The following is a 26,383-nucleotide window of genomic DNA, read 5'->3' on the forward strand; positions in this document are numbered from 1 at the left end:
CGCTCGCTGGTGCTTCTAGCGCGGTGTCTCCTCTGGACTGGCGCGCAGTCTTCTAGTCGTGCACATGAGCGGTGACCGTAACATGATATTGCGGAGAAATTAAGATAAAGGTGTAATGCGAGTCCCTCAAGTGCTTTCAAGAATCTGTGCTGGTTGTTTTATGCCTAAAAATTACTCTGAAAACACGCGTTTTAGGCATTTTAACGCTTATAAAAATACAGTTTAAAAACTTAATCCGAAATTAAAAGTACTTTTCGGTCCTCAGCGAACTCTTAAATGCTATTCGTTAATAGGCCCCACTTGGATATATTGAGTAGTTTTGAAATCGCGTTGTTTTTCCTGAAGCTCTGCACACCGTATGTGTGTCCATGTAGGCGGGCCCCTTAAGGTACATTTAAGAAACACACACAAATTCATTCAGTTGTTATTTCGGCGTTGTGGTACACAGCAGTTTTCTAGCTGTCGGCGTTGTGGTCAATTTTGACATTCGGCGTAATGGTATTTCGGCGTTGTGGTAACGACCCATCCCACCCTACCCTATTAGGGCGCATATGTGGGAGGGTAACGTGGGAATGCCGGCCGTAAGGTCGGAATAATCTGTCCGTGTCCGTGCGTCGGCGGCGAAGGAGGTGGGTTTCTCAACCCCCCCATTCGCGCCTTCCGGCACGGACCCACCAATCACCGGCTTCAAGACACCAGCTCTATGCGTTCATTGGGTGGGCGTCGAAGGGCGTGGATTCGACCCGAACACTTCTGTGCGCTAAGCCGCACGCCCAAGAGCTTTTGCTGTGACGTCTCACACCTCCTGGATAGCAATGTTGCAAGGAAAGGACGAGGAATAATCTGCGTAGAGGGTTGACCGGGTAACACCCCTTCCTCTCTCTCTCTCTCTCTCTCTCTCTCTCTCTCCCTAGCGGAGAGCTGATCCAAAGGCCAAGTACTCGCAATCGATTACAACACGACCGGGTCGCGAGACCGGCTTCACAGAACCACTTGGCTTCACTTTCACTGACACCCGCACACTCCCTGCACCAACTTTTCAACGACCGTCACCCCTGAAACTCCACACCGAACCCATAGAGTGTGTCACGTCTAGCGAAAAACTGCCATAACCCAGTCACCACTTTCAGACCTAATACGGCGTTACGATAGCTGTATTAAATTTTTTTTAACAATGTCATCGTGGTTTGATATGACTTTGGCCAAACATCAGTTTTAAAACAGACCACCTAAAACATGTCTGGCCATGAAATTTTCTTAGAAATTCATCTTTGACGAAGCACGATGAACTTCGAAAGTTTGCATTATCCCATAACTTTAAAACTTTTAGATTAGAAATCGTGTCCAGAGCTTACATACAGAGGAATTTGGTTTTGACAAGACATCGACAAGTGGAGTTATGGTACTTTCTGTGCTTCTCAAACTAAAAAACTTCGAGGGTTCAATAGTGGGACTAAATCAGTACACAAGGTTCGCTGGTCACCATGAATGACAAAGTGTTTGTTGTTGTTGACGAAGGGGGAATGTTTGGTATTTCCCAAAGTGTTAGTGGTGTCTCTGGAGGTAATGCGCGGGGATTCAGCCTGACTCCTGGAATTTCCCGCCTGATTCCGTTCGCTGAACTCAACTTGTTTTCGAAACACTCCCGTTCACTGCTTGAGGAATTCAGGTTACAGGAGTTTGTTTGCCCGTGTGTTCTCAAGACGCAGGGCTGACGAAACTGGCCGAGCGCTCCAAGGCGGGTCGGAGGACCCAGTGTCGAGTGTTGCCTCAGGGACCACTTCCCCCTCCTGGTGGTTTCTACCCCCGGGCTGTCCTGACGGCATCACCGTCCTCATTAGAGCCCAAACTCTCTATCTAACAATCGCGCTTTCACACCCTTTGCAACATCTCCATAATTTTACCTTCTTTTTTTTCTCAAGATCCGTACATGTTTAGGTTGCTCTGCATATGTGTTCGAGCCATTGTTATCCTCACAAGACTTTTACGTTGTTTGCAAATATGTAACGTGCATAAAGAAACCAGCTGAGTTAAAAAATTCAATAACTTTACAATTCAACTTTATGATTCCTCAAAAAAAAATTAAGTTCAATAAAGTTACATTTAATACAGCTAACAAAATAATTTTCCTTGTTTATTAAATATTGAATGGAAACATTGTATGCAATAGGTATTTGGAGCAAGTATTTATGCAAAGTCAGAATTTAAACCAAATAAGATAAGAAAATTTGCAACAAACAGTCTAGAGCAATTCTTGGTTCTCGTAAAAGAAATTTCCAATAAAACATGCCGCCTAAATTAGTTTAGTATAAAGATTCTTAGTAGCTTAAAATTTTCTCTAGGTAACTCTTAAATGCTCTTAAAGGCTCTTAGAGGTACATGTGTGGCTTTAGAGTGGCTCGTGTTTTATAAAGCCACTCAAATATCACTTACAGGGTATTCGAAGTCTCTTAATAGGCTTTTAAAAATTTTAAATTGTCTCTTCAAGGCTCTTAGAAGCTCTAGAGTGTTTATTAGGCTCTTTAGAGCTGCTAGAGGTTCTAAAATAACACTCTGAGGCTTAAAGTGCTCTTAAAAGCTCTTATTAGTTCTACATTTTTTACTTGTAGGCATTATAATATCATTAGCTATAATCTTAGAGGCTCAAAAAAGCTCTTAGACACTCAATAGTGGCTCTTAGAGGCACTCAGATGCTGAAGAGTTGAAATTAATATCTCTATGATGGTGCTGAGGCACTCTAGAGAGCCTTTGAGAGACTTAAGTCTGCTTCTGTGGGGCTCTAATTGGCACTGAGAGGTTCTGTAGTGGCTCTGAATTGGTTCTAAGTACTATAAATAAGCCCTTAGAGACTCTAGAGTGGCTCTTTGTGCTCTGAATACCTCTCAGACACTCTATGTTGGAAATGAGAGGCTCAAAATAGACAATTATAAGCTTTTCGAGACTTATAGAGGTTTATAGAGGCTCTATAATGGATCTTAGGGGCTTCTTAGAAACTATAAGGTAAATATTAGATGCTCATAAAAACTTTAGAGTGACTCTTAGAGGCTCTGAGTGGTCATAGGACACTTAGTGACTCATTGAGGCTTTAATGTGATTCTTAGGGATTCTAAAGTACCTCTTAGAGGCTCTTAGAGACTATAGAAAGTTCTTTAAATGCTCAAAAGTGAAATTTAGTTACTCTTAGAGGCTTAATAGTGTCATTTTTAGCTCTAGAATGCTCTTAGAGTCTCTAGACCGGATTTCAGAGACTCTGTAGTGATTCTTATTGGCTCTAGAGTGGCTATTAATAACTCTAGAGTTACACTTAGTAGCTCTTAGATTTTATAGTATGGCTCTTAGAGGATGAAGAGTGGGAATAAGAGGTTTCTCAGAGGTTCTACGGTGGCGCTTAGATGCTCTTAAAGGCCATAGGTTGGCCTTCAAATGCTCTTAGATGCTAAAGATTTACTCTAAGATGTTTAGAGTGTTTCTTAGAAGCTCTTAGAATCTCTTTAAAAATCTTGAGTTTTAATATGGTAGATATACCTATCTGCTGGGCAGCAACTGATGCAAGTGGCAACTAGAGATGATGTAACTCGTGTTTTTGGCAGGCAGGCCCAATCGCCTGCATCCAGGTTGCTCATGCGATTCCCCGGGTGGGATATCTGACACCCGCCCCTGACTGGCATGGTCTTCAGGTGTGTCTGTGGCGTGTCTCCATGCCAACAACCTCCATGCATCCATGCCTCTCGCCTCCTTGCCACCATGTATCTATGCCTTCATGCCTCCATCCACTCATGCCTCTATGCTTCCTCACGTCCATACCTCAACACCTCTATGCCTCCAAGCCTCGATGCTTCCATGCCTCCATGCATACACACCTCCATGCCTCTATGCCCCCATGCATCCACTCCTCTTTAAAGCCATACATCGTTGACTACATGCTTCCACACCTCCATGCCTCCATGTCTCCATGCATCCGTGTCTACACACAATCTCGCATGCATTGTGAATCTTACATTTGTAAACTGAGACCACTGTTTACCAGTTATTTTATTCACACTGAGCATTAAACTGGCACTTACTCACTGGAATTTACAGCAAACAAAAAATAATGTGTTCTATGAGTTCATACTTTTTCAGAATGTGTGATATTAAATTAATGGGTTCTGGAGTCATATTTATTATATTGAGACGATTATTAATAGTTAAATGTAAAGAGAAGTGGGCTTGGCATTTGTGCTGAAACAGAGTCCTAATGCTAAAGTTACTCAACATTTTGCTGCGCCTGAAGTCAGCTTTTTTCAGTATGACATCAAACTACTGAGTGCACAGATTTATGTCTTACAACAATTCATGTTGATATTCTAGTATAGACTGTAAGGAAAGGTAATTTTCATTTAAAAATGTATTACCTGCCAACAAGAAAAAGTATGTTTCTCTCATAATGCTTTGTTATTTATTTTTTAATTTTATATTAAAATAAACAAATTCGCACGATTGAAAAACTTATTGCCTTTGAAAATACCTAACTACTTCAGTAGCATTCGTTACTAATGATATACAAAATTGATTTAGTGGTATTTAAAAACTGTAAATGTACGCATAATAAAAGACAGCATTGCATATAGACGATAGTTCTGTATTCATTGAAATAATTTTAATAGTTTATACTTAAGTGAGGTGTTTAACTTATAAATGTATAAATGTTATGGAAGTTTTAGGGAAGAAGAAAGTGTGTTATAAGAATTTCATTTGAAATAAGAGGTAAGAGTAACAACTTTAAAGTAATTTAAATGTTGCTTAAATGTTGCACAGTGTTTTATTAAACAGTATGGTATTGTAGGTTTGAATGAGTGTGGACGAGTCAATAATAACATTATACATTGTGATATTATTTATTACTGTTACAAAATTAATTTACAATACAATAACAAATAATTACACATATATGATATTATATTAAAAATAGTGTAATGTACACAAATATTTCACACTAGTATCGATACATTTCTTAAGTTAATAAACAGTACAATATGGCCTTGCTATAACTACAAGTTTCGTTATTTTATGTACAAATCTCGTTTTCGTTTATTGATTGGTTTCTTGTATCACACATTACATTTTGTAACATCGTCATACTCGCATCTTCAAAACAGCAAGATATCGTCATATTGGCGCGAAGAAAAATTGTTCTTATCATAATTAAGATATTTTTTATATTTACTAAAATATTTTTTATATTTACTGAGAATACTTTTACATAATTAATTTTATGTTTCTGGGAGACATGTCAACCTAAGAGAAATATAGGTAGGCATAAGTTATACTTACGTGGACATTAGCAAAAAATAAAATAAAATATATGTGTTTTATATTAACTAGAGATATCTGAGTTCATAATACAGGAATACAGGTCTCTGATAAGAAAAATATTTTGGTTCCTTTCAGAGAAAAGATAACACATTTTTTTTTAAATATAATCGTTGGATTACAAAACACACAGCTGAAAGTTGCATATAGGCTATTATTATATGTTCGGGTTGGATAAAAAAAATGCCGACAAGTTCTGGAAATAACCAATATTAAGGCATATATTTCTGTATGACTTATCGGCTCAGTGTCAGCCGACTGCAGCGCAGTTGGTTGCCTGCCGGCTCTCGATATGCGGGACTATGGTTTAGAATCCCGGGTTAAGCATGTGTGTACATTTGTAAGTGTCCAAATAACTCCCAGCACTTGTCCTCGACACTGAAATGGTCGAATAAAAAATTAACCTTGTCACCAATTAGTAATTAAATAGGGGATGTTTGACTCGTTTGCAAAAAAAAATAATTACCAATGTGCCAGTAATTTTAAGTATGATAATTTAAAAATATTATTAAAAATAAATAAAAATGTGGCTAAAGAGCCTGCCTGGCGCGCCTAGGATCCCTGGTTCAAATCCTGATCAGGACGGGGAGTTTCTCTTGCTTAAAATTTCATTCCCGTGATGTGATGTCCCTTCGCCACTTTGCTGCGAAAGGCAACGGTAAAACACCGCATAATCACGCTGCCATGAAAACCCCAGACGCATATTATCTTGTGAGGTTCCCACATTGAAATATCAAACAACTGGAAAAGAAACACTTCGTGGGTAGAAATAATTGGAGCAAGCGAAGACATGCATTGGTTTGTAAATAATGTCTCGAGGAAACAGGCAAGGAAATACAGTAAGTATGGTCACAGCTTTAAAGTTGGAACATATTCGTCCGAAAAGGCTGGCGAGCTGAGGCCCAGGTGAGCCGAAGACAGAGTTAAGGAGGCGCCTACGCTGTGGTTGCGCGCGCGGCCGGCAGATGGCAGCGCCTACGTGGTGGATGCGCGCGCAGCGGTCAGATGGCAGCGCCTACGTGGTGGATGCGCGCGCAGCGGTCAGATGGCAGCGCCTACGCTGTGGTTGCGCGCGGCCGGCAGATGGCAGCGCCTACGTGGTGGATGCGCGCGCAGCGGTCAGATGGCAGCGCCTACGTGGTGGTTGCGCGCGCAGCGGTCAGATGGCAGCGCCTACGTGGTGGATGCGCGCGCAGCGGTCAGATGGCAGCGCCTACGCTGTGGTTGCGCGCGCGGCCGTCAGATGGCAGCGCCTACGTGGTGGTTGCGCGCGCAGCGGTCAGATGGCAGCGCCTACGTGGTGGTTGCGCGCGCAGCGGTCAGATGGCAGCGCCTACGCTGTGGTTGCGCGCGCGGCCGTCAGATGGCAGCGCCTACGTGGTGGTTGCGCGCGCAGTGGTCAGATGGCAGCGCTTACGTGATGGTTTAGCGCGCGGCTGGCAGATGGCAGCGCCTACATGGTGGATGCGCGCGCAGCGGTCAGATGGCAGCGCCTACGCTGTGGTTGCGCGCGCGGCCGTCAGATGGCAGCGCCTACGTGGTGGTTGAGCGCGCGGCGGTCAGATGGCAGCGCCTACGTGGTGGTTGCGCGCGCAGTGGTCAGATGGCAGCGCTTACGTGATGGTTTAGCGCGCGGCTGGCAGATGGCAGCGCCTACATGGTGGATGCGCGCGCAGCGGTCAGATGGCAGCGCCTACGCTGTGGTTGCGCGCGCGGCCGTCAGATGGCAGCGCCTACGTGGTGGTTGAGCGCGCGGCCGGCAGATGGCAGCGCCTACGTGGTGGTTGCACGCGCAGCGGTCAGATGGCAGCGCCTACGTGGTGGTTGAGCGCGCGGCCGGCAGATGGCAGCGCCTACATTGTGGTTGCACGCGCAGCGGTCAGATGGCAGCGCCTACGTGGTGGTTTAGCGCGCGATCGGCAGATGGCAGCGCCTACGTGGTGGTTGAGCGCGCGGCCGGCAGATGGCAGCGCCTACGTGGTGGTTGCGCGCGCAGCGGTCAGATGGCAGCGCCTACGTTATGGTTGCACGCGCAGCCGGCAGATGGCAGTGCCTACGTTATGGTTGCACGCGCAGCCGTCAGATGGCAGCGCCTACGCGGACGCGGGCGGCAGGTACTGCGCCGAGGCCCCCACCCCCACCCCCGCGCTGGCCCCGCCCTCCGCCGCCCCGCCCGAAGACCCGGAGGACGAGCCCGAAGAGGAGGTGATGAGGTTGCCGACGAGCGACAGCGCAGTCCTGAACACCGTGAACTTCACCTGCGACAAGGACAAAGCTTCTTTGTAAGTCGAGGCGATGAATCGTAACGGTGGTAACTAAAAGATCAACGCCTTGAAGGAGAAGTTGGGAAATGTGATGTGGAATAATGAATAACAAAGGGCACTCATCTTGAACTTACGTCATTTGTGATTTACTCTGGTTTCCACAATAAAAACCTCAGCAGTGGACACACAGATTTGAGCATAAACACACAGAGAATAAGCCAACATCAGAAACATTTAGCTAGAAAACAATATCACGGACGAACACAATATGCTCACAAAGATGAGACAGTCGTATCAAGAACAGTAAATAAAATTTAGCGTGTCAATGTTTTTCGGTGTTGATTATTTTTTGTATTGAGAGTTCATTTTTGTAAGTGTCTCATCGTCTGATTATTTTATTCGCCAGTCCTGTCATTTTGACACGATATTTAAGTGTTGTCTAAGCATGTAACATTTTACAGAATTTTATATTGGCTTCATCCTTGCGTGTTTAAGTATTCAACTTTGTTTTCAATTCCTGAGGATTTTTTTACGACAACCATCGCACACCAATGTCGGTGTGCACCCAAGTCATTATGTTAAATTAGCAAGTACCGACCTGAAGAGCCTGTGATATGGAGTTGGTGATGGCGGTGATCGGGTTGAACTGCGACCTGCTCTTGGCGAGGAGGTCGTCGTACTGCAACAACAAGCATGCGTGTGAACAATCGTGTGAACATGCGTGTGAACAGTCGTGTGAACATGCGTGTGAACAGTCGTGTGAACATGTGTGTGAACAGTCGTGTGAATATATGTGTGAACAGTTGTGTGAACATGCATGTGAAAAGTCGTGTGAACATGTGTGTGAACAGTCGTGTGAACATGCGTGTGAACAGTCGTGGACATGCGTTCGTGAGTGGCATCATTAAAAATCTCAATAGAAATTTAACACTAAGATGGAACGAAAGCAGTACCAAACAAGTATTAAAATATTGCTTTACTTTATAAACTTAAAAAATTGCTTGGTAAAAATTTTATATTCCTGGAATTCTAAGATTTGAATAAATGTTTACGTGACGGAATGATTATTTAAAAAATTCTGCTTGATTTATGATCATTTAAAAATAATATTTATGTTACAACAACAGCTTCTCTGTACAGCAATAGTATATACATCATATTTTTGTGCAAAAATAATAATTAATTTTAAGCGTGCATCAAGCTTTTTTTAAAACATAAAGTGTTGTCATGAATCAATTGAATACATGTGTAAGAAATCTTTAAGCTATTTAATATGCACAGTTGTGTGTAAATTATTAGACTCAAGAAGTTAATTTTTTTTTCGTAAAGCTAAACCTTTAACAGTGTAAATTTTTAGAATTTCACCATTAGTATTTTTTATGGATTGCATTGAGTTAATATGTAAATAATACAAGGTTGAGTGATTATGGCATCTATGTACAGTTTGTAAACCTGTACTATAATTAAATTTTATGTATTTCTCGTAGGCGTTGTTTATATTAATTCAAGTTTGTTTGAAATCGTCGTCAGTATTAAAATGATCCTGGCTAGATTCAGCAAGTTTTTGTAAACACACGATGAAAAAGCTGTTTCAAGCACGAAATATGATCGCCGTTACTGGCCATCGTCTCGCGAAGTGGCGAAGTGGCGTAGTGGCGAAGTGGCGAAGTGGCGTAGTGGTTCTCACCGTAGCGCCGGTGAAGTCTGCTGGACCCAGGTCCGCCGTAGCGCCGCCTCCCGCCTGCAACACAGCACACTCGTCACTGTCCACACCCGCACGCCTGCGAGTTCACCCGCCCTTTCGTCGACTTCTCTGTTTATGTATTTATAAGTACTATAAGCAGTTTGAGAAAATATTATTTATACAATACTGAATATTTTATTAGCAATTTCATTTGCTCTTGCTGAGTGGTATGTATTTTATTGTTAAGTGTTAAACTTTTAATAAACCCACTTTTTTACCATCGATTTATAGTAGGTAATCTTACTTGATACAGAAAATTCATTTATCGAGTCAATGACATTCAACAAAGGCGAAACTAAAAGAAGAACCCTTGAGCCGATAACCCTTAATATTGAGCAATGAGTTTTCAATAGTATCTCGTTAAAAATATCATAAAGTCGGGACACAAATTGATGTTATTTAAATCCAATATTTTAATTACGAAAGTGCTTAAATAGCACCAATTTGCACATTAAAATCAAATTTTTCCCGGGGGAGGGCCCCCGGACCCCCTCCCTAGTACGGGGGCAGGGTGTAAGTAAACACCCCCCGAAAAGGAATCATGGCTACGCCCCTGCCTCAAAGCGTGTTCACAAAACACGGGAAAAGACAAAAAAGAGCGTGGCAATCGCAAGGAAACTATGGTAGTTTAAAAAAATCGCAAACACACACGACCTTAACCCTTAAAATAGTAAAACTCTAGAAAAAAAATTTGTCGTCAGGCTACATACTATTTTTTTTAATGAAAACGTATCTTCACGCATGCGTTTATTAGATAAGTGAAAATGTGATGCGAATTATGAAAAGAAAAATCGTAGCGCTTCTGCACACGTTACGATTGCAAACTTTATAACTTTCGCTTAAAATATGAACGGCAGAAACGCAAGCTTAAACGGAAGGAATTGAAAGTTGGACAATGATAATTTTGCGATTTTTCACATCTCGCGTAATTTATGAAAAAGGATTTTTTTTAAACTTTGCCTTGCTGTTCTTCAGTAGTTTGTAGCCCCCGGACATAGAATCAATAACTGCGCTTTTAACGTATAGATATTCAAAGAATTAAAACCAAGAGAAATATTATGAACTAATTTAAGTGTAGCGGTTCCTCAGAGACCAGAAGATACAAACAGGTAAGGGTTAATCGTCCCGTGACATCGATCCAAAGAAATGCACCGATGGGAGAAACGGAAGGACCCTGATGAAATCCACCAACCCACCACCAAGTTCGCTGCTACTCCCATTTGCGAACAATTCGGGTTGTTTTTAATGGAATGCGAGAAATGAATCATTGGAAATTTAGTTGGCATATTATTGGTACCATGTGGTAAATGTTTTTACGAACTTTCGACTTATGCTTAGGACGTAGATCCAGTTCTTCTCGACCCACGCGGGTGTTGCACTGAGTTGACTTAGGGGATAGAAGCTACCAGAAGCACAAACAGGTGAGCGAGAGAGCGACTGTCACGACAGATTATTCCGACCTTACGGCCGGCGTTCTCGCGTTCCCCTCCCACATATGCGCCCTAATAGAGTAGGGTGGGAGTAACGTTCCAGTTCGCTTTTAATAACATTCCAGAGCTTTTGAAGTAAACAGAACTGTTAGGGATCGCTCCCTGATGTTGATCGGGAGGGTCATGACCAGCGGCTGGGGCCACCAACCCAGCATAGTCGCCGCCTCAGCCCCTTTACCTTTACTGTCATGACAGTGGCCGTGGAGAGAGAGAGAGAGAGAGAGAGAGCGACTGTCACGACAGTATTAGGTTCACACCTCATGAATACATCAAAACTCCCCCAGGCAACTGATCCCAAATGGGCGTAGTCCTGGTTAGAAGGAAAGATGGGTCTTTTACATGCCTGACACTGTTGCCAGTGCCCGACATGGGTTCCGAGAACCCGGGAAATAGACACGCCATTTCCAATCGCGGCATGTTTCTGGCGAGCGCACGGCTAGGTCGAGAGGTTGAGGAGACCCATCCCAACTTCAGGCCCCACCGACCAGCCCCCAGACCACCTGCAGAGCTGGCCCCCTCTGTAGAATCCTCACATCCCTGGGACCCCTCGGTCACCCAGTTACTCGTGATCCAGCCGAGGCCTATCCAACCTCCACTAGCTCAGCAGGCCAGTAGCTCAGCACTTCCACTCGTCAGCAGGACGGGGACCCCTCGGAGTGTTCTCCAAGCGAAGGAGGACGGAGGACTGTCACTACAGCGGCCCGAGAGACCCGGGTATACTCACCCCGCCGCCGCTGCTGCTGCCGAACAGCCCGCTGACGAGACTCAGCACGTCGGAGCCGCCGCCGCCCGCGCCGGAGTCGCTGTCTCCTCCTCCCTGTGGACAACCACCCAGGTCAGCTCTCTGCCCGCTGCCCTCGGCTCATCCCGAGAGCTGCCCTCGCACTTCTCATTCAGCACACCAGGTTATTTAGTAAACGTCACTATCAAACTATACATAGAAGGTCACGCGAGTACTCATCATTATTATGAACACTTGAAAAAAACCTTTCTCCAATTATATAGTATCTAGTTTACATCTCTTGAAAAAAAAATTATAAACGATATATTAAACGTAAGAGACCTATAAGTAAAATATTAACACCCGTGCTACCGGGCACACGTGCTACAGGGCATCAGCGCTACCAGGCTCCCGCGCTAACGGGCATCCATGCTACCAGGCACCCGCGCTAACGGGCACCCGTGCTACCGGGAACCCGTGATCCCGGGAACCCGTGCTACCGCGCATACGCGCTGCCGGGCATCCGCGCTACCAGGTCCCCGCGCTAACGGGCACCCATGCTACCAGGCACCTGTACTACCGGACACCCGCGCAAACAGGCCCCCGTGCTACCGGTGCTACCCGGCACAGCCCGAGCACTCACCCCGCCGCTGCTGCTACCCAGCACCCCGGACAGCAGGGACAGCACGTTGGAGCCGCCGCCACCCCCTTCGGCGTCGTCGCCTCCCTGCGGACACACGTCACTGGTGTCACTGGTGTCACTGATGTCCCTGACGTCACGGCGGCCCGGGCCGCGAGACCCCAGCGCCTGGGTCGTGTAGTCTCGACAAGAATCAACTCGCAATGGTAACACATCCAGTCGTGTAAGGTATTGTGCCATAGTCCATTCGTTCGTTCTCTGAATGATTATTGCAGTGCGGAAGATTTATTAAAAGGTTTTTTTTTGACATACGCCATTGCTGTTAAAACTGTATGTCATAGGTAAAACTCAAAACGTACAAGAAAAGATGAATACGCAAACACACATTTGTGTACAGGGTATATGTCACATCGCTGGGTTCGTCTGTTCCGCCACTGTAGATTTTGGTCATTATTTACTTTCCTTTTTGTGACTATCTAGTCGTTGTCAGTTAAATACGTTCGTCTGTGCTGTGACAATTTTTTTTTTTAAATTTTTATTTGCTAATGCCTACCATGGACTTCTTTGTACGGTCTATGCATTTAACTTTTGGCACCAGCTGATATTGGCTTATTGACTGTGTGTTTGCATTTTTATCTCTTTTATCCGTTATTGGGATATATCTTAAACCTACAGTGCAACCAGAATTAGCGTATTTCAAAAAAAAAAAATATTTTAAATCAGTTAACTCATGAAAACCTAAGTTCCCATTGCTATATTTTTCTTTGGTTTAAAATATGGCAGGTAGTAAAAATAATATATATATACACACATTAAGCAACTGCACTGAGAGAAAGGTTTGTTTGCCTCAACAAAATATTTGTTCATATATGGCGAAATAAATATATTTTGTTAATTCAAACAGATAATTTGTAGTAGGAAATATTATATTGACCCCAACAAAATGATTCTGACAACTCAAATGTATATTTGGTTGGGTGTAACAAATTAATTTTGTTACTTACCGAGTTTGGTTAAACTAACAGAATATTTAGTTCCACCAAGTAAATATTTGTTTCGCCATATAACAACAAATATTTTTTTTTGATTCAAACAAAACTTTTTTCTCTGTGATGTGATGACATTGTGATTCTAGTTTCAGACCCTCGGCACTTGCAAGCTAAAGTAAACGGGTTAATTAGGCTATTGAATGATGGGTGTCCTGTCGCAGCGCCTTCATGGGTGGTGCCACTGATGTGGACATCCGCGGCGCAGGATGCCAGCACAGACACACCACAGCCAGCGCAGACAGAGCACTCACCCCTCCGCTGCTGCTGCCCAGCACCCCGGAGAGCAGGGACAGCACGTCAGAGCCACCCCCTTCGCCTCCTCCTCCTCCGCCACCCTTAGAGCCAGAGCACAGCGCCGGTGAGATGCTGGTCAGCACCACACTCACTCACCCCTGACTGGGCACTTCCGGCTGACCGAGTGGTTCGGAACCCGCCATGGGCCTGGGGACCCCCGCTCCCGTTGTCTCCACCACGCGACGTCAAAAACTCTAGCGAATCAAATCCGACTGAAATTCCATCTACCGAAGCAGATCTTCTTAGCTTCTGGTCCCCAGATACGTTCAAGTATACTGCTCAAAAAAATAAGATGATCGGACAAAAATTGTTGTAGAGTAAGACACGCATGATTAGGGGAAGAAGACAAGAAGACAAATGAAGAAGTTCTGCTTGCTACTGGTTGCCACCTACATTTAAGAATACTGCTCAAAATGATAAGGTGATCGGACAAAAATTGTTGTAGAGTAAGACACGCATGATTAGGGGAAGAAGACAAGAAGACAAATGAAGAAGTTCTGCTTGCTACTGGTTGCCACCTACATTTAAGTATACTGCTCAAAATGATAAGGTTATCGGACAAAAATTGTTGTAGAGTAAGACACGCATGATTAGGGGAAGAAGACAAGAAGACAAATGAAGAAGTTCTGCTTGCTACTGGTTGCCACCTACATTTAAGAATACTGCTCAAAATGATAAGGTGATCGGACAAAAATTGTTGTAGAGTAAGACACGCATGATTAGGGGAAGAAGACAAGAAGACAAATGAAGAAGTTCTGCTTGCTACTGGTTGCCACCTACATTTAAGAATACTGCTCAAAATGATAAGGTGATCGGACAAAAATTGTTGTAGAGTAAGACACGCATGATTAGGGGAAGAAGACAAGAAGACGAATGAAGAAGTTCTGCTTGCTACTGGTTGCCACCTACGTTTAAGAATACTGTTCAGTATGCAAATTTTCATCAATGTTTTCTTATGATGTTATCACGTAAAATTATCGTCCGTAAACCGACTTTACAGACAAGCCCTCCTCCCCCCCCCCCCTCTCTTTTATTTTTTTACCAGTGTGCTACTGTTGGGTAGGAGTATTTTTTTGTGACTAGTCGGATAACTCCGCCTAAAAGACGGTTTTCTTTTGGAAAAATACTTCAAATTTTGGGTCGGGAGCTACTCCGCCCTCACTTTCACCCGTCTATGTTTAGTTACAGTCCCGCCGGGGATTGGCGTACACAGAGGCGGAAGTGCCCGGTCAAGCTACAACTGTGAGCGCTCTGCGTATGTACACTCTATGCATCGCTGGCTCCGTGCTGTCGTCTCGCTCGGAGGGCTCTTGAACACGCGCAGCAGGGGGTGGACATGAAGATGACAGGGTTACTTTACGACAGCGGGCTTCGTGAAACTGGGCGCTGTGAAGCGACACTCAGGTCACTGGGCTTGTAATGTCAGATCGTAGGTACGTTGAACCGATATAATAACGAAGACATTTAATTAAAAACGTATCTTAAACCGTTAAAACACGCATTTCTTTGTTATATTAAAAGTATATTTACATCATACACATTCACAAATATACTCAGTTATTGAAATGTCAACCATTGTAACGGCGGAAAATATTGAATTATTCTCCAAGTATACGTACTCTTCGCTTATTTGTGGCATACTGAATAAATTAAAAAAATAAACAATATTTAAAAATTTATTACTTGCGATTGAAAGTCTAAGTAGTATAACCGGGATTAGATATCGCTCTTTAAATGCTTGATTGGAGCGTAAATATGAGACTTTTCCGGTTGGCTTTTATTTTCGGGAGTGAGAGAGTAACGCCCAAACTCGTCAGTCTGGGTCCAGAGTCCGGGAAGAACCTGTGGAGACCAGACAGCTCGTGCATTCACGACGAGTTGAAGCGACTAGCGGTCGCCCGAGTGAAAGCCTGTGACCACCTGTGACCACCTGTGACCATCTTGGCCGAAGTCACATCACGAGCAGCGGCGAGTCTTAAACCTGAGAAAGTTCCTGCAGGACTCTTCACGGCATTTAGTTGAATCGTCCGCAACACCCACCACACAACTTTCTGCAGGCTGCACCAAGATACTGCAGTTACTCAGTGAACTGGTTGCTCGCGATATTTGTAAACTGATCTGTTACAAATTTTACCATTGGCGTCAAATTTCCCCGGGCAGATTAAACTTCCACATAATTAAACGACTGTAGTGATCAACGAATTATTATAATGATAAATTTATGCAGAAATTTTCTAAGTAGGAATGAGTCCCCTCTGGTAATTTAACTACGCACAGCAGAAGTTCTCGACTTGTCCGTAAAAGTCCACAATAAAGCTTTACAATAATTTTCTGTACCACACAACCAGATGCTAAAACACATCAGTTGCAGAATATTTTGAATTAATATACTCTTTCTATAAAATAAAATCTTAACATTATCATAGCCGACGTAAACCAATTCGAGATGCAGTCACCCTTGTGTTTTATTTTCTAATCGAATAAAAAGAAATTCAAGCTATGATCTCTAGCAAAATTCGCTGAAGGTTTCGAGAAACTATAAATAATTAGTTAAAATCTAATTGACGGGAGGTACGAATTTGGGAGGATATATTACAGGCCAGACACCTATGTAAATGTTATAATTAATGCTCTGCAGAAGACAGTCTCTGAGAGAAGCTCAGCTGTGAAGATCCAGGGAAAAGACACACGGATCAAGAGCCCAGAGTGAGACGTCAGCACAACCTGCGCTGTGTTCAGGGTCGCAAAACAACGTTTCCGCAAGAAATTATCTTTATTTGAAAATTAATTCACAGCATTCTGATTTTAATCGATCCTTCATTAGATTAAAGGATACAATATAAAATATATACTTCCTTTTAAAGTAAAATTCTCAAATAAATATAGCTATTGTTTTGGAAAAACTCCGACATAAACGACACATAATAGTTAGCGTGGAAACTTGTGACGAACCAGAACACAGTTTACCACGATTGCGAAAATTCTAAAGCATATTAACAGGTATTTCTTCACAACAAAGCTCTAAGAACTAAATTTTCTATGCTACTACTAGCTCAAAGACTACTTATTTTCCATTTCTAAAGTATATTCACATGGGTTAATTTCACAAAATACTCGAAATTCAATTCTACATATTCTATGTCTACTATAATAATTCTACTTATCCTAAATATATGATTGAAAATAAATACATTTTTAGTTCTATTTGTATTTGTGGGTGTAAAGAGTTTGAGGTGATGATGGCCATAGTTACACATAAAATATGTAAAAATGTTACGTTAATTATATACAACATAGTCTACTTGCAATTCACAAGCTTAAGTCTACATGTAGAACCTCAAAAAAGCTTTGCTGAGAACAATTTTAAGGGTTCCTTAAATTAAGTAATAAAATTATATTAAAATTAAACTAACATTGCAGCCTAAACAGTTGAGAGGATGAAATATTAAAAATACATTTAATAATCTAAAAATTTGTTGAGAATATTTAAAAACACTTAGCAAAGCTCTTTAGAGGTGAACAATATAAGGTTTCCAACTAATACAACGTCTACTAGCCACTACAAGTTATTGCAAAGCCATTATATTATTTATTTATGAATGAAATAAGCAATTGATATATAATACAATTGAAATATAATACAAGTTAAATTACAAAATTTCTACTGAACCTTTTAAAAATGATTGACTTTGGAACTGACACAATTATAAATAATTTCTTCAATAATTTTTACAGAAAGAATGACAATCAACAATTTTATTTAAAAACAGTTATACCAACTGAAAGATTGTTTCCAAATAATCTAACAAAGTAGTTAGTATACTTTTATGACAGTAAATATTATTGATATAAATACTTTTTATCACAGTTTTATAAAAAAATGCAACAGCCTTAAGATGTTTTATTCACTAATAGTAAAATAATTATGTTCTTACTTTGAGTATCTATAGTTTCGATAAAATTTAATATAGGCTCATTATGTTTTACATTTAGAGAATTTAAGAAAAAACTAATAACGTTTTCTCAATAGGTAACTATCTTGTGAGATTTGAGAATGAACTTTACAATGTTAATGAGTACATACTTAAAAGAAAAAAGAAAAGTTTTTCGCTGTAGAACACTTTGTTAAAACTCACTTAGCCCAGATTTTCGCTGATTCGATAATTTTTCCTGAAGCATGTACACAAAAAATAGTTCCTATTTTTACAAGGCTCAGTTTCATTTTTTTTTATGTCATTGAATATTATTTAAAGTAAAAAATATTAAATAGTTTTGAAGTGGCTAACATAACAGCTGATACAAATCAACATAAGACCGCCGAGCGCTATAATTAACAAATAAGTATATTGACTCAAAGACAAGATAAACCAGCTATATTTAGGTAGAAGTTCCTGATAAAAAAGTATTTTTTCTTATTTCAATATTAAAACAGAATAAATAATGAAATGTTATTTTGCTCTCACGTGAAAATATTACGTGGGATGAGTTAAAAAATATGAAATAAAATTTTTTGTCGGCGACAGAGCAAGTTCCTCCTCGGAGCTAGTGACCGGCCAGCTTCTACTCCTCTACTCACCCCGCTGCTGCTGCCCAGCAGACCGGAAACCAGGCTCAGCACGTCGGAGCCGCCTCCTTCCGCCGCAGCGCCGCCCTTCAAGGTCACACAAGGTCACCACCTGCCCTCCTCCTCCTCCTCCAGCAACAACCACCTTCCTCGCGGGCCCAGCCTCTCAGTTACCTCACTACAGCGGAGAAGCGGTTTTTTTTTACGTGATAACGTCTTACAAATCTATGAACGCCGGCTGCACGCACGAAAATTCATGACTCATTGTCACGTTCCGCCTGAGCCGAGCGTGCAATAACCTGCCAACCACCGTGCGAGAAAATCTTGTATAATATCAAACAGGTTAAGGCGGGCTTTTTAACTAATTGTTCGTGTTTATATTGAAACAAATTATTTAAATTTAATTTGCAAAAAAAAACTGTAAATAATATTTGAAAATTAAAAAGTATGCAATTATTCATCAATGTTTCCTTATGACGTCATCGCTTAAAATTATAGTCCGTAAACCGACTTTACAGACAAACAACCCCCCCCCCCCCCAGCTTTTCTTTCCTGCTCATATCTCCTTGATTATCCAAAAGAAACCAAACAAACCTAACAAACCGTTCGAAACAATTCCCCAATAATTTAAATGGAGCTTACCCAACCATCGGCCTGAATTATTCAACACCTTGCCTAACCAAAAGTTCATCATAGTCGCTGGTGGCAAAAAAAAGTACTTCGAACATCGCAATGTCATTGTTGGTAAATAATCACTGTTATAATAATAAGTGAAGCACAAAACATTATTTTTTTTTTTACAATTTGATTTTCCGCAAAAGTCACTACTCTAGACTATTACTGCAATTGGCTATATTTTAAGGCCAGTTATGAATCTCTTAGTGCCTAAGAATCCAGATCAATTTTTAAGCCTTCTCGTCCAGTACTGCACCTTCCTTACGGTTAACTGTTCTAAGTTTCTAAGACAGAGTGGTGAGTTTGTAGTGAAATTAAAAACACCTGGGGTAAGACGCGCAAATGAAAAATAAGACCAGCCTTGTTAAATAGTGCCTGGTTAGCCTCTCGCTAAATTGTGTGGATTCAAGTTGAAAATCATATTTTCAATGGTTGCGGCGAAGTTTCACCTTTGTACTCTGCCATGCGTGCGTAAGCTATGTTAATTGTTTGCGATTATTTCAGGACGTGTTGCATGACATTTGCGGAGATCATTAGCCTCAGCCAAATATGAAAATGGTTTCAAAATATTTTTCCTGGTACCAAAAAGGTCTAACAACGCAAAATGTTCAAGTATTAAGACTCATAGAGATAATAAACGATATTCGTATTTATAAACGCAAAGCCTATTTTACAAAAGTACTCAGTTAATCATGTTTGAATTATCACGTACAACTAGGCATACGTCATAGCATACCAAGGTAACATAGAGTTTATACAAAATTTTGGTTTAAATATATAAATAATTCTACATATTTACATTTTTACAATTTTTTCCTATAATAATGGATTGCGAAACTTATATACACACATATTATACAGTATAATGATAAAAGTACCAAAATTGGCAACACCGCCATGGCTTCAGGAAACATGTCTTAGTAAAATAAAACGTGGTCAATCCCAAGAAGTAGTAGGCCTAGTTCAAAAATTTTAACTACCACGAACATTTTTTAGTAATGAATTCCTAGTTGGATGTAGCTAAATCAAGCAATTCCAGACCAAGAGTTTTCAAATACCAAAACTTGAGTAAAAACGGTATTTCTTTTAACATTTAACTGACCAGTTATATATTTTAAAGCAAATTGTAAAAAAATATACGGTATGGAACACACCAACATATTATTTTGTTTAAAAAATTAAAATATCCGTCTTGTCTGGCATGGGATCTTAAAAACTGCATAACTTCACATATGTGTAAAGGAGTACTTCAATGTGATTCCATATGAACAGCAAAATATACCAAGAATAAATCATTTTTTTCTTAAACCGTTATAAAATTATTTAACATATAAACCAAGAAAACCACCCAGTACTCAGCAGGTAACTTTTCCGTGGGTAAGACATGGTGGTGTTGTCAATTTCCTTTCAGCTACCAGACCAAAAATATTCTAACAAACAATTCACGTGCATATTTACAATACATTTGTAGCCAAGGTTTCCTACAGCTTCATGCAGGCACAAAATTTAAAGAGGCTTGCATGCAAAACAATTGGCTATGCTAACGTGCATTCACCTTACAATTAGTAACAGATAAACAAGCATGCTTTCCTAACGGGATGTTTCAGCATGTAGTTTTCATTAGTAAAGTATATAAACTGGGTCACAGTACGTCAGACTCAATGACTTAATGCAATTAAATGTTTACTTTGGACGGTACTACTAAATTGCGTTCTCCGCAACTTACCTTCAGGTGATTCAAGGATTAGCTCCATCGGCCATGTAGCCAGAAAAGAAATTTTAACTGTAAGACGGTGTTTTTTTTTTTTTTTAGAATATTAGTTTTTGTGGTGCAACCTGCAGTTTCAGAGTCGGAGGAGTTCTTCGTGCGTCGAGATAAGTGAGGTTACAAGTGCGCTGGAGTACGCCCTGGGCGCTGCTAAGTGCAACAAATACTTAATAATTGGGTCTTCAGGCATCAGTGCTGTGCTGGCTGTGTCCAGCCAGGCTGCGGTCGGCAGGTCTGATGGACGTTGGTGTCACTTCGCCCGGAAGTTAGTGCGGTCTAAGTGTGGCTTAACTCCAAATGCGCGTTACTTAAGTTGTTGGCTTTACAATGTACCTCTCTGCCGTATTATAACACGTAGATTTCAAGCGGAAAACGATTTGGCCATTCTGTCATTATTTACCATAACAGGACTAAAATGGATCTCAACTTCAGAACAGAGATATGTATCATGATCCGGTAATTTCTTCGTGTAACTTAACTCCACGTGAACCCGAATCCGTCGTAGTTTTTACGCCGCAGATTGAAATGAGTTACGCCTTGGTGCAATAAATCGTCACCCAAGGACTGATGTCCGTGTATTTTTTGGAAATCAAGTGAATCCCGAACAGTTGAAAGAAACTTAGTCAGTAAAAAAAAAAAGGAAAACATTGCAAGCCCACATATCGGACTGAGGATGAAGCCTGCGTCTGAATATTTTGACAGAGAGTAGTGTCTACCAGCTACAGGTGATAGCCGAATGTTGCCAGTTAAGCTGATTATTAAGGAATGCAAGAACCCGCCTATGTACATCGCGACAAGCTAGCAATCGGACTCATTGTACCTTCCCGCTGCTATTGCCATTGGCCAATAAAAAGGGGCGGCGTAACTCTCAGCCTATAAGAGATCTTGAACAAAAGAAAGATCGAATTACGAACAACCCGATGACAACCTCTCTCTGAGTCAGCAGCATGTAAGCAGGGAGAATTAGCTCGACCATTAATTGGAATGTTAATTCCAACCCGGGAATTTCGAACTGTTGAAAATTGCAATAAATTTACGGAGTTTTCAACTGAGATTATGACTACAATAAAAAAATGGCCTTGGTTGTTCCAGATGGATCGATCCTTTTGACTTCCGAGTTAACTGTTACGTTGTCAACCGGGTGAAACAAAGCACGGTGAAGGTAGAAGTGATTGTTTTGCCGTGGAATTGACATTTCAATTCAATTCAATTGACAGTTCAAGGTCAAGACATTAAAGTGATGGTGTCTAATATCATCAAAAATACTTCAAATGAAGTTTCGTATAACCTTCTACGGATTAAAAAAAAAAGTTTCAAAAGTCCAATTGAGTAGCTTTTTTGGAAACAGCTCTCTGACCAGCTGCTGTCAAATAATTAATTTTAACTTTACTTTCGATTTTAAGATATATTCTATATTGTATACTACATTAATTATTTTTAATAAGTACAAATTGTTACAGTGTATGTCACTTTCCGTCATAGTTATGCGACCACGAGGCTCAGATTATGTAGTGCAAACATTTCTCGTGTTTTGAAGGGGTTAAATTCCAGTATGAGTTCTTTTTTTCACGATAAGATAACTTCACACCCGTATAAGTCCTGGATCCCCCCTCTCTCCAGGATTTAAGCAGCCCCTCGCTGAGGTGGCCTGCCAGCTAGTGATAATCGTAAACGTACAAACTATTTCTTTTTCTCTGTTTTCCGCGTGTTTGAGGTTTTCCTGCTTGTCGCGCGCGCGGGTGGGTGCGCGCGACACACGAGCACCGTGTGTCCAGGTGAGGGAGACCTGGGCAGTCCTGCTGAAGGACCTGCCGACCGCAGACCTGGGGGACCCGGTGGGACCTGGGGCCCTGGTGTTTACCCCGCTGCTGCCTCCGGACAGCCCTGCGACCAGCCCCAGCACGTCAGAGCCGCCGTCGCCGCTGCCCCCGTCGTCCGCCCCCTGCGCCGAGGGACTTGTGAGGCGCCGTGTCGGCCCCCAGTGGCGCGCGAGAGACTTGGCTCGAGGGAGGGGCCATGGCGCCGCGTGGCCGAGAGGGTCTCTAGTGCGACGCTATAACGGTTCCGCGATTAACCCTGATGCACCACCGATCAAAACTTCCTTTAGTCCGTTAACAAAGGTCTCAGGCTTTCGCGGCCGTCCTCCGGAGTTGCCCGGCTTCTGGGTTGCAGTCGCGTCGATGGCGACGATATCGGTCGACGTTTCGGTCGACGTTGCAGTCGGCATCATCAGGGAGACAGTTACATATTTCTCCCTTACGATGGCGACTGTAACGTCAACAGAAACGTCTGTGATACCTTCGCCTCTTCGACGCGGCTACAATCCAGAAGACAATAAAGAAAACTCCAGTTTATCGTTTCTTTCGGCGTTCAACGCAGGGTTTCCCCTGTTTTTTTTTCCATACCAGGTACCTAAACTTCAAATTTTCTGTTCCTGCTCTGTTCGCTAATCCGGAAGAAAAAAACTGTCGATCCGACACGGCCGGTTCCGAACGAGCCGTATCAAATATACCTTTCTCTAGTCAGTTCGGAATTTTATTTGCATACTGGCTGGAGTTATTGACATGTCCTGAAGGACAAGAAACCAATAGAAAAATGACCCAAATAATTTGACCCGGCCATTTTCAATCCGGACAGTAGTTTTCATGTTATAGTAGACAATGAAACTAAATTTACAATGGTTGGGTTGTAAACAAAATGTTTGCAGTTTCGCCTGGTACCAGAAAATAACGCAAATCCCACAAGTATTTCTTAATTGCTATATGCGTTTAAGGTCTGAAAAAGAAATTTGGTTTGAAGACACCCCAAAATATATTCTTGTCAATACAGACCACATAAAATAGATTTTGTTGAATAAACAAAAAATTATGTAGTTTCTATAGAACATTTTTTAAGTACAAAACGAAATTTTAATATAACTAATCGTGGAACAGAAAAATTAAATGGTTTTCAACGCGATTATTAATGGTAAAGTCTACACAGAAAAAAAAATTGTGCCAGTCTCAAAACTGTTTCTATAAACATTGTTACCATAGATGCTTTTATAACATTAAAATAAATAATGTGGGAATTTAAATAGATTAAATGTTGTGGTATGAAGGACTTCAAAATTACAAAAAGGGAAAATGATATGACCTCTAAAGCACCACTCCCGCCTCTCGTACGCCACTGCTTAACCACTGAGGAAAGGCAATAATTACAGAGGCAAGCATTTTCCTGTAGGTACTTTTGAAGATCATTCAGCAAATTCTGTCAACTTTCCTTGCAAGACTCTGCATCTTTACGAAACATCTATCAGCGTAAGAAGCGATCGTGCACATCCAAGTGCATAAATGTTAAAACCCAGTATTTAATGAAAGATTCTCTGGGGCTGGAGTACGAAAATAATTGCTAACCCAAAATCACTAAGCCGTTGGCTATTCTTATTCACAAAACTCCAACACTATTGTGTTACTATCTATTAATAATAGAATTTGACTGACTGTTTTACTGAATTTGTTTAGGAAGATTTTACCACAGCAGAAGTCGCATATCCTATTCTTGCTGCAAAGTGAATCCAAGACCACCTACAACACTTCTCTTCAAAGTTATTGAGTCACTAAACGAATTATTTAAAAACCCATTGCAACGTGTACTGGCACACCATTATTGCTATGGACACTCAAACATATTAAGTGATGTGTAATAATTTTCTTGAAAGATATATTAAGTAAAATTTCAAAAATTCAAGCTGTCTGTAGTTGTTACCTGTCCTCAGTAAAATACACTCATAAGGTTTGTACATATTACTTAACAAAGATATGTATACAATCAATATTCAGTAGCATATAAATATATACACATTCTTGCGTATGTGTATTTAGTTTCGTGTGGCAAAAAAATAAAACCACCTGTTTAAAAGAACTGAGTTCTTAAAAGCAACAATCTATATACTGCCCCTTTAGGTCTCTAGATTTAAGTTTATCACACGCAAAGAACACACTATCTGAAGAAGTATATTTTTAATATTGTGCTTCGGTGTAGCTATTTTCTATATAATCAAGGTGTTTTGTTCTTATGAAGCACTGGCCAAACATTAAAAATATACATAAATCGTTTAGGTATAGCATATAAAAATTTATGTATAAACATAAAATTACAATGTCATTTTAAAGCGTTGTTCTTGTTTGGATTTATTTTGTTTAAAAGTATTTTTTTAAAATTAAAACAAATATTTAAAAACCGTTTGTGATAAAAGTATGTAAATTTGAATGGACAACGAGAAAATTCTAAATTTTGGAAATAAATTATACATTTTTGTCCATTGAGTGTAAGTTACATATTAAAAAATATTATTGCTTAACATAAGATAAAGTACACAGAGCAGGAAGTAGATTTAAAATAAATATTTTGCCCTTTTTACATGAATTTCATGTAGACCTAATGAGATATACGATGAAAAATGTATTTCCTTTAATGTCAACCGCACCATGATTTTAGTCGAACTACCTATGGTTTCACCTACAGGGGAAAAAAAAAGCTTCCACATTAAATTCTACATTAAATCAATGCGCATGCATGGAAAACACTTTGTATCCCAAGATTGAACCACAGGAATCATTTGTTGCTCTTTAAATGTTGTTCTGGTACCTCAAAAGTAAAGAAATTCTAGTTGCGTACTGTCTTCAGTCAGTGAAGATAGTATAAATTGGTAAACTTGGTAAAATTCCAAACAGATGTAAGTTTTTACTTTGGTCGCAATTGGAACAGAGTTCATCTCACGCGCCTTGGAGGCCTATGGGTAGGGGCATGCAGATTTCGCGAAAATATTTCCAGACTAGATGAAAGTTAAAACACTGTAGCATCGTCAGTGTTTCGTGATTGGGTGAGTTTCTCCCAGGTACACATCGATTGTAGCATCACCAATCACAGTGATTCAGTGCGGAAGCAAACGAGTTCTGGTATGGCTCGGTCAGACAAGGCAGCGACTTCTCTCACTAGACGGCCGCCAATCACAAGGACGAAACCACAGGTGGGGGTGTGCCTTGTCGCAGTCTAATACGTTTTGGGATCTTTTCGCGAAAAATGCCTGCCCCTGCCAATGGGCCAATGGCGCGCTACTAAAGACTTGTCACGAGAGAAGCAGCAGCGACTGACATATGGGTTCGAGTGTGCAGTGAGCAGGGGATAGTGGTTCAAACCGGGGAGTACAACACTGATAAGCCCCGTCAAGAGGCGCTGCAGGTAGCGTACCCCACTGACGGATCCCGATAGGCCGCTGACGAGACTCAAGACGTCGGAGCCTCCTGCCTCGTCATCGCCACCCTGAGTACACCACAGCGGCAAGCTTTTGTACACCGGCCAAGCACAGCACCACACAGTCACTAGTCCACACTGCGCGCTCTGGCAAGCCCTGGGGTGTAATTTCACATGACACACGCGTCACATGTCAACTGTGAATGATCGGAATCACTTTAAGACGTTACGTAAGAAAAAAAATGGAACAGATAATCCGTACTAAAAATCTATCACTGCTCACAGTTACTCTGATTATAATCATTTTTATCCTGACTCAACGTCTATGTCAGGTTTTCAAAAGTGGTTAATTACTAAAAATATTTATTTTGGGGTAAAAGTTTTTTTTATATAATTTTCAAGCTACTTGATCAGAGTCGATTTTTTTTTACTTTTGCCACCAAGTTTTTATCGAATCTGTGGAAATATTTGATTCATTAAATAAATTACGAAAACTCAAAGCACAGAACGTAATACACTCAAGCGCAAAAGAACTTTTTAAAGACATACAAACTATGTTTTAGAAAGAAAACTAATAGATGTTCAGT

At 41.2% G+C, this 26,383-nt stretch overlaps 1 protein-coding gene across 1 annotated transcript in view; it reads right to left on the reverse strand.

Annotated features, from left to right (window-relative positions):
- Positions 1 to 7,445: 7,445 nt before the first annotated feature.
- Positions 7,446 to 26,383, reverse strand: part of LOC134536362 (keratin, type I cytoskeletal 9-like) — a 40,711-nt gene continuing 21,773 nt past the window's right edge. The window contains exons 5-12 of the mRNA XM_063376115.1: positions 25,794 to 25,865; positions 18,131 to 18,205; positions 13,512 to 13,595; positions 12,215 to 12,298; positions 11,579 to 11,667; positions 9,304 to 9,358; positions 8,215 to 8,295; positions 7,446 to 7,610 (exon numbers count right to left, since the gene is read on the reverse strand). Of these exons, the coding sequence (XP_063232185.1) occupies positions 7,446 to 7,610; positions 8,215 to 8,295; positions 9,304 to 9,358; positions 11,579 to 11,667; positions 12,215 to 12,298; positions 13,512 to 13,595; positions 18,131 to 18,205; positions 25,794 to 25,865 (705 nt within the window). The remainder of the gene's footprint in view (positions 7,611 to 8,214; positions 8,296 to 9,303; positions 9,359 to 11,578; positions 11,668 to 12,214; positions 12,299 to 13,511; positions 13,596 to 18,130; positions 18,206 to 25,793; positions 25,866 to 26,383) is intronic.

Source organism: Bacillus rossius, chromosome 10, assembly GCF_032445375.1.
Source record: "Bacillus rossius redtenbacheri isolate Brsri chromosome 10, Brsri_v3, whole genome shotgun sequence".
NCBI classification, from domain to species: Eukaryota; Metazoa; Arthropoda; class Insecta; order Phasmatodea; family Bacillidae; genus Bacillus; species Bacillus rossius.